Here is a 9,525-nt window from a genome sequence, read left to right on the forward strand (position 1 = left end):
ACTGATGTGCTATAATTACTTTGGAAAACTTGTCTCGTTGGAGTTGGTCCTGAGGGGAAACATTAAGCTTTAGAAATAGTCATAATTGTTCCTGATCTACCACTTCCCTAACCAGGATCTATGCTTGGTCTGATTTCGGTGGACAGAGTGTCTGCATATGATCCGAAGTCTGCTTCCGCGTTACAAAGACTGGTCCAAGCTGTTGTTTGGTTCTAAGGGAGCACATGCCTTAACACTGGGCAAGTCATCATCTGCTGATTCTGAATGCACAATCCCATTATATGAAGTATTTACTGCAGTCGACGACAGCTTCCTCACAATTGTTAGTTTTGGATTTAGAACTGCCAGCCCACCAAGTGGGAGCTTAGGTGCTCCAGTAACAAATTGACATAAGGCACGCTGCTGCTCCGGTGTGAACCCTCCCATGATTTCAAGCAAATTCACTATTGCAGGGCTCTTGGCTGTATACCCATGGTCAAATTTTATATGATCAGCTAGTGTCTCTGTCTTCCACAATTCTCGACGGCCACAAAGTAAATAATCCAATTCGTGAGGCGTAAATATTTGCAAAGATGAGACGTCAAAAACCTGATTGAACCCTGCTCTAAAGGCTTCCAGTTGTCGTGTTATTCCAGTCTTGGCAGTGGCATCAACAACCATGGATATATAATCCTCTAGATTATTGAGGTCGACAATTTCATCTCCAGGTTTCAAAGTGTAATCTGGATAACCAGGAAGGGTAAAATCCAAACAAAGATCTGCAACTGGAGCTTCACGGTAATGCAAATTTTCTACTGTACCAGTATAACCACCACCAAAATAACAGATGCAAGCAATATATCTACATGGTTCCAAAGGAATTGCACATGTATAAGCATTCCGATACTTGAGAGGGACAGAGCTGCAAACAGGTTCCGTATTGGTTCCACCTGGTCCAAAGTATGTTGAGCAAAGTCTGTTGTGGAAATCATAACACCTGCCATAAATGAACCTAGCTCAAGACTTAGGCCAAGCTTATCACTGCACCATGCAGATAACAAGCAGAAAACAACGGCAGCTAGCTGATAAAGTTCATTTGTCTGAGATGAGAGCCGCATCATCAGTTTGAGAGATCGAGGAACAAACGACCAAGTCAGTATTGATGTAGCAGGGCAAGGCGGGCTCATCTTGTAACCTCGGTGCACAATAAGAAGTGCCATCTGACATGCCAATCTTCTTGTTAGAATGCTGAAGTTACTGCTCGCTGGCACTTGATGAAAGAGAAAATAGAGAAAATGCCTACGTTGCTTTCCATGCTCCCCATCATGCAAAGCTTCAAGAGACTGTAGAAAGGGTTGGAATAGACCAAAAATATCTATATGGATTTTCTCATGTCCAACTGCAATTTTGGTGCTTTAGATGCAATTGATACATTGCAGGTTCATTTGTAATGCATTGTGAATTGGTTAGCCTGTCAGTTGCTCTGGTTGCAGCCTGTTTGCATGATGACTATTGGTATGGTTTGTTGGCATAAAGTTTCTTGGTGGTTTTTGACATGTCAAGACTGAGTTTGGTTATGCTGGATTATTTCTGCAGGGAGGTGTCATGCTTGCAGCAGCAGGATTGGTATACAATGCGTTTGTGACTGCAGGCTTATGGTCTGCTGTACAAGCTGCAGGGTGTTGGTTTATGGGCATAAACATGATGTGTGGATTTTGCGTTGGCAACAGCAGCAAGCAAGGCAGGACAATGTTCATGCGCCTGCAGCCATGGTAAGATTTTCCATCTTGCTGAGTTTTGGATTCAGTCAGGCTTCGATGTGCGCTTCAGGGTATCTCAGGTCATGTTTATGTGATTGCAGGACATGTTTGGCCAGATGGAGTTAGGGTTGGAAGTGCAGCAGCACATATGACATGGTGGACATGAAATTGAACATGAGTCAAATTACTTAAAAATGAAAAAACCAAACAAAAGTATATCAAATCAAAACCTTTGGATGAAGCATCAAGGCCAAATGGGTTAGATTAGGTTTTTGATGGTCAAGAAATGGGGAGGTCGACTTTGGTCAAAGTTGACCAAAAAGTCAACTGTTGACCAAAGTCAACAATAGGCCAAAACTTCATTTTTTTTTGTATTTTCCTTGTAAATGGAATTCAATGGACAATTATGGGTGAATTTAGGGTTTAATGAATTTGGGTTGACTTTGGTCAAAGTTGACCAAAAAGTCAACTGTTGACCAAAGTCAACAGTTGGTCAAAAATGCCAAATTTTGTATTTTTTTTGTATGGACTCATATGTACTGGTTTAAACAATGACATGAAATAAATTGAAATGGATTAACAAATGGTTGAAATTGGTTTCACAATTGGCTTGAATGTTTGACTTTTGGAAAGAAAATAACTTGACTGATAATGTGTATGAACAAAAACATAAGGTTAGGGTATCCATGAACCAATAACATGACTGGCAAGTGGCTAGAAACACAAGAAACTTGGTTGTTCAGATGACCTAGACCATAGAGGTATCCACAATCACAACACCATGACTTTGGATCAAAACCAATCCTCATGTAAAACCAAAGTTAGGTTAGGCCAAGCATGCCAAACAAACATAAAAAATTCAGGAGCAAAATCGGGGTATGACAGGGGGTTGAAGTGAAATTGAGGAATAAATTCTTCTTTGAGATAGTGAGGGGAAATAGTTTTTGAATTCTGAGGTAATGGCGCCTTCTTTCATGTGAGGTAATGATTAATGGTGAGAGAAAAATTAATTTTGCATGCTTCCCTAGCAATAACTTCTCACTCACGCAAATGACACAAGTCCCCTTCAACTTCTTACTTTCAAATTCATTATGAGGATCGTCAATACTAACTTGTATTTGAATAACTTGTCACCCAAGTAAGTGACTAACTGTTTCATCAGGCTTTCTTTCTTTTTTCGAGACCAATTATGGAGCAGGATGTTTTAGATTTGTGTCAGACACTCTTTCTTTAGGAAACTTGTTTCTATATTTCTTCACATATATCGTTTTTCTCATCCTTGCATGTCACACAGGAGGTTGCCTTAGATATCCACAACTTGCAGTTGTCTTTGGATCTTGAGCCCTTAATCAAGTATTCATGCTCTTTACTAGTGACAACATATTGGCCCTTGTTAAAGCTTACTTTGAATCCTTGATCACACAATTGACTTGTGTTGATCAAATTTGCAATTAAACCTTCTACCAGTAATACACCATTAAGGAAAGAAAGTCCCGGCCTGGTAACCTTTCAAATTTCCATGATGCTTCCTTTTATTCCATCTCTAAATGTTACATGTCCTTGAGAGAATGATTTGAATTCTTCAAGGAATTAATCTTCACCAGTCATATGATTGGAGCACCCACTATCAAGAAACCAATCATTCTTTGAAGATGCTCCAACAAATGTTTGAGCTATAAGGTCTTTGACTTCAAATTTGTGCTTCCATATTTTCTTTTCTTGAGCTTGTTTCCCTTTCCTTTTGGGTCTTGATTAACTATAAGGTTGAGGATAACCAGACAATCTAAATCAATAGGATCTTATGCACCCATATCTTTGACAATTATGATATTTTATGTCTGAGTTCCTGCTCTTTCCATTATAAGAATACACATGTCGTGCATGATGTTATGACATGTCGTCCAACATCTGAAAATCAGTTTTGTGCTTAGGAGGAACAAATTTCTGAGGATGATTTGTGTCCTTCTTGCTCATGGACTTGGGGTAAAACCTTATTCCCTTGAAGATTCTGGACATTTTCCCAACTTCCAATATATCAGACCCATTGTCCAGCATACATATAGATTTTTTCATGTTTTCCTGCTTGGAGTTTAATAGGGCTACTTCTTCTTCTAGATCAGTAATGGTATTATCTTGTTTCACCTTTTCTTATAGGATACCATATATAGATTTCTTCTATTTTTCAACTTCCATGGAGGCTTCCTCCCACTTGGTGAGCAAAATTTTGTAATTAGCAGCTAACTCCTCATTCGTCATGTGTTCATTATTGGACTCACTTTCTGCCTAATATTTTTCAGAGTAAGCTAACACATTGTTGGCATTTTTCCTTTCACTTTCATCATCAGAATTAGACCAGATTATGTAAATACCCTTGTCTTACTTCTTTAGAAAGGTAGAACATTTTGTTTTAATGTGTCCAAAACCTTCATACTCAAAGCACTGAGTACCCTTAATACTATTGTATTTATCTTCATTCTTTCCTTGGTCTTGGGAACTGATCTCGGACCTCTTGTCCTGGACATTTGACCTCCACTATCTGTCCAGGGTCTTCAAGGATTGGTTGAAATTTTTCCCAAGAAGACTTATAGCATCTAAAATGTTGTCTTACTTATCACCTTGATCTCCTTCAGAATTGGAAACAAATGTTATACATTTGTTCTTATTTTATGCCCTTTCATTGATGGACATCCCAAAGGTTTGTAGATAACCAATGAGTTCATTAAACTTAATACTACTCAAGTACTAAGCGTCTTCAGTAGCAGTCGCTTTCATATCAAACTTCCTAGGTATGATTTGTGAATTTTTTAGGCAAGCTTTTCTTTAGAAATTTTTTCACCTTAGGTAAAATAGGTGTTGGCAATATCACACAACTTTAATGTGAAATTCAAAGATTGATTCATCTTCATTCATCCTCAGATTCTCAAATTTAGTGGTAAGGAGTTGCAACCTTGACATATGAACTTTGGAGGTGCCTTCATGTGCAGTTTTAAGAATCTCACATGCTTATTTAGATTTTAGAAATGTGTTGATTAACCTGAACATGTTCCTATCCATGCCATTAAAGATATCATTCAAAGCCTTTGAGTTTCCAATAGCTTCATCACTTTCAGCATTAGCCCATTCAACTTCTGATTTCAAGCTTGTAGTTCCATATTCACAAATAGCCACTGGATGTTTCCACTATTTTATCACATATATCCATGATTTTTTACCCATGGGTTTGATAAAGGAAACCATCATAGCCTTCCAATAATCACAATTGGTGCCATCCAAAATAGGTGGTTTGTTGACTGATCCTCCATCTTTAATTGTGTCCATTTGAGCAGAATTTATCTTCTCTGGAGCTCACCCAACAAGCTAGGTTCCTACTCATATACCAATTGTTATTTTGTTCCTTAGAGGATAGATGTCGAACACGATGTGCTAGATAACTTATTGAACAAGTTAAACAAGAATTGCCGCAATTAACACAGATTCAATTATACAAGATAATGAGTATAAAAGCAATAAAGAACATAATAATTGGTAACCCAGTTCGATGTAACAACGCCTATGTCTATAGGGTTGGCTTCCAACCCAAGAAATGAAATTCACTATTAATAGTTTAGTACAATTAGTCTTACAAGCGACAACAAACCCTATATTATTCAATTCCTCTTCCTAACACTATCCAATGACTTTCTATTTAGGACTCCCCCTAAATATGAGAATCCCTATCACTTTCTCTCAATCACTAAACCATAATGATTGGTGTTTAACCCAATTATCAATGTTGAATATTACAACTCAACTAGAAAAACCTAAATATGTTGAATATTACATAAAGCAATAACGAGGACTCTAAACCCTAGCACTCTAAATATTCAACGAATATTATTTTCTTTCCAATGCAGGTTTTTAACTCCTTGTCGTATCTCGAAAAATATGATTGTGGGGCATTTGCACGCTCTCAGAAAATGATATCGAACAGAGTCGCCACTGAACTTTATTTATTCCAAAGAAGGAAAGGTAAGATGTCGATAAAACCCTTTAAAATAATATGGTCGTCGCAACCATATTCAGATTCAGGATTTGATTACGCAAGGGGGAGGTATTAGCACCCCTCACGTCTGTTGTTCTCAACGGGAACCTTTTAGTTAAATTTGCGATTGAATGTTAGCTTATGTTAATTGTTTTCTTCAAATGATAAAAAGTGTAAAAGAAAAGGGGTCACAAATTTTTTTTATTAGGGTGCTTGGCGAGATTGTAGGTCTTATTCCTACCTATCCTCGGGTACAATGAGGAACTCAAAGCTTCGTAGTTCGGGGTGAAGGCTACGATTTGTTGGTTTGTTTTATTGAAGAGGTGTTTAGATCGCATTCTAATGGTTAAACATTGGCTTTTTTGCTCGCAGTGGAGGCTGAAACGCTAGTTTGTATTCGCAATAGAATGGACTAAACAATGCTCTTTTCACCCAGGTAGCCTTTTTCTTTCATTATTAGGAAACTGTCAAAGTATGACTTTGTCCTTTTAAGTTTGATTATGAAAATAGTTTGATGTTGGGCCAAGCGTTTGATTCACGTTTGTGGAGCGGATTTGTGAAAATGATTTGAAGTGTGTCCGGTTTTGAAAATCCACTTAACGTTAGACCAAGGGTTTTTTTAACTTAAAAAAAATTCACTACCCTCATTCATTTAAATAAAATTTGATTTACACAAATAAACAACATAATAAAAAGAAATGTGAAAAAAAAGTATGATCATGCAAGATATATGGCTAAACAAATGATGTGGACAATTCATATTAATTAACTAATATTTATTTAAATTAATTAATTAAGTCATTTAAATTAATTAATCAATTGAAAACTTAATTCAATTATTAATTTACTAATTAAATTTTAATTGATCTTAGTTAACTAATTAAAATAAACATTAATTAATTAATAAAAATTATAATAGTGATAAAATTTATACCAAATAAAATGAAATTAAAAAAAGAAAACAAAAGCATAAACGAAAACAAGTTAATTCTAAAGAGACATGCTCAAAGAATGAGCCCAAAGTGAGTTAAGAGGGGGGTGCAAGATATAAAGGGAGGTGATGTGTGAGCTTTAAACAGGTTGGTCCCAATTGGACCAAACCCACCAACCATTAAACACAAAAACCCTAATGGAGCAAACCAACAAGGAGAGAGAAAAAGGGAATGGGTGGTCGCCTCTATTCCCATGTAGTCAACCTCGCACGTTAAACACGGGAGGGAGAGAAATCAGCAAAAATAAAAACAAACTAAATAATAAAAAGAAATCATTAATTGCAATGAATAGGGAAGAGGGAAAATAGGCTTACATAATCCACCTATTTCCATGTACACATGCACCCTCCTCTCTCCTTATTCCTATCAATGCTCCTTCTCACTCCTATAATGACACATGCATTGTTTTTTTTATTTTCAAATTCATAATTAATGGGAGTCAAAGGACAATTAAGTGATAGCATAAAATAAATGATTAAGGTAAATTCTCCTTATAAAAAAATAAATTGTCTCTCTCTCTCATCCCTCTCCCTCTCATGCTCAACTTTTCTTCATCATCCTTTGCGTCGCTGGCATCGGCGGCCCACCCCAAAACACAAAAATCCAAACATAAATGCCTTGTTTTTTCACGTAGATTCTAAATTCGACCTCCATTTTCTCAAACAAGCCCTCACATGGTCGGATCGGCCTTCGAGAGTCCAGAAAAACAAATTCACAAAAAAATTCTAAATCAAAACCAGTTTTCAAATGTTTTCTATTCTATTCTAGCAATCAAACCCAAAAAAAAATCATGCATAAAAACCCTTAATCGTCATAGAACCCTAAATCCCTCCTTTCAATATTATGTTTTTAGCATTACAAGTACAAACAGTATGGAAAAGCTACATAATCAAAACTCAATTGACAAGTAGGAACAAAAAGAATCTATCAAGTTCGGCTTGCTTCAAGGTAATGACATTTGACCTTTTTTTCTACGTTTCTTTGCTCCAATTTTTACCCTTTTTCATTGCTTCTATTGTGTTGTGGTTGTGAGGAGTTGTTAGAATAGAAATAGGGTTGTTTGTGCAAAAAAACTAAAAAATCATATATCTCTAAGCTAGCATAGAGTGATTCAATATTTGGAATCACTATGTAAGCAATCGAGCAATTAGGAAATTTTTGCAAAGTCTTTTGTGAGGATTCTCTTATTTTGTATGAAGTAGTAGCATTGTTATATAAGAGAGGTGTTATTTCACATTTTTGAAAATTAGCCACAAAGTAAATTATCGGGTCGAGCTGCGAACTAGGTCGCTCTCTTTAAGACGCTTTGCGGAACTGCCCAAAATTATGCAAAGCATTCGAACTACCGCATTGCCTCTAGGATAAAACAGCTCAGTTCTATATTGTATGATTACTACTTGCATAATAGATAATCAGTATAGAAATATACCCTCTGATGGTACAATGACCATTCGAATATGGTATAAATACCACTCGTAGTATTAGGTATAACGACTAGTCGTATTAATTTCTCAATCAAAGAGAAATTTCAATAATTCTCCAAAGAGAATTAAATAATGGTCATTTGACCAATCAAAATGTTTTATTAAACAAAGAAATTCGAATAATTCTTTAAAGAGAATCCAAAAATTATACTTGACAATTTCTCAACTCAAACGTTGAGAAATTAACATAATTCTCTAAAGAGAATTCAAAAAAGTACTTGGAAAATTCAACGAGTATGAAGAAAGGGAAAGAAGTTGGCGTTTCGGCAATTCTAAAAACGCAAATATATGAGAGTGGAGAAGGAAAAAATCAAAATAGGTTTTTGGTGTATTTTGGAATGAAATTGTAAATTTCTTGAAGTGAGCTAGTTAAGATACCTCACCTAAGCAATGTGGGACTAATGAGTTTTTTCATCTAACACACAACGTGGGACGTGACTTAAGGAACTTTTTCAAATTCATCTCCCTATATTGGAATATTAATATAATGTTTCAACAATCCCTCACTTGAATATACTCCCTCATACATAGTATATATCTCATTAATAGTTTATATAATTTCATCCTCTTATTGCTTCAGGATTCATGCTTCTTTTATTTACTCTAACATGATCACCTCATATTACCCACAACTTGTTATTACCCATTGAAGTTATTTCATGGGATATCCAGTCTATTAGGTCGGGTTACCGTTATGAGCAATTCATTTTTCTATAGGCAGTAGTCCCATCTTATTGTATGTATTATATACTTTCTCTCTAGCTAATCCTTTTGTCAAAGTCAAAGGATCTGTTAAATTTTTATCAGTTTATACATGATCCACTCTTATAACTCCTTTAGAGATACAGTCTCTAACAGTATTATGCTTCCTCCTTCTTTAACGTTACTTATCATTATACTAACACTTCTCAATTTTCTCAATAGTTGTGATACTATCGCAATGGATCAAAACAGTTGGCATAGGTTTTTCCCATAAAGGGATCTGAACTAGTAAGCATATAAACCAACTTGCTTCTTCATTAGCACTCGCTAATGCTATCATCTCAGACTCCATCATGGACTGATCCGGGATTGTCTATTTCTTTTATTTCTAAGGTACAACTCCTCCAACTATATTGAATATATAGCCACTAGTTTCTTTGGAATCGTCTGATAAAGTATTCCAACATACATCATTGTATCCTTCAAGTACAATAGGAAATCTCTGATAATACAAATCGAGATTCACTGCCTTTTTAAGATACCACATGACTCACTCAATAACTTTCCAATGCTCATTACTCGGCCTA

At 35.9% G+C, this 9,525-nt stretch overlaps 1 protein-coding gene across 1 annotated transcript; it reads right to left on the reverse strand.

Moving 5' to 3' along the window:
- Positions 1-165: 165 nt before the first annotated feature.
- LOC127094296 (E3 ubiquitin-protein ligase UPL3) lies at positions 166-9,290 on the reverse strand. Its single transcript, XM_051033150.1, has 2 exons — positions 9,140-9,290; positions 166-995 (listed from the first exon to the last, which is right to left on the reverse strand). Exons 1-2 carry the CDS (start codon positions 9,288-9,290, stop codon positions 181-183), a joined length of 966 nt encoding a protein of 321 aa, XP_050889107.1. The 3' UTR covers positions 166-180.
- Between the last annotated feature and the right edge of the window lie 235 nt (positions 9,291-9,525).

The sequence above is a fragment of the Lathyrus oleraceus genome, chromosome 6 (assembly GCF_024323335.1).
Source record: "Lathyrus oleraceus cultivar Zhongwan6 chromosome 6, CAAS_Psat_ZW6_1.0, whole genome shotgun sequence".
Lineage (NCBI taxonomy): Eukaryota > Viridiplantae > Streptophyta > Magnoliopsida > Fabales > Fabaceae > Lathyrus > Lathyrus oleraceus.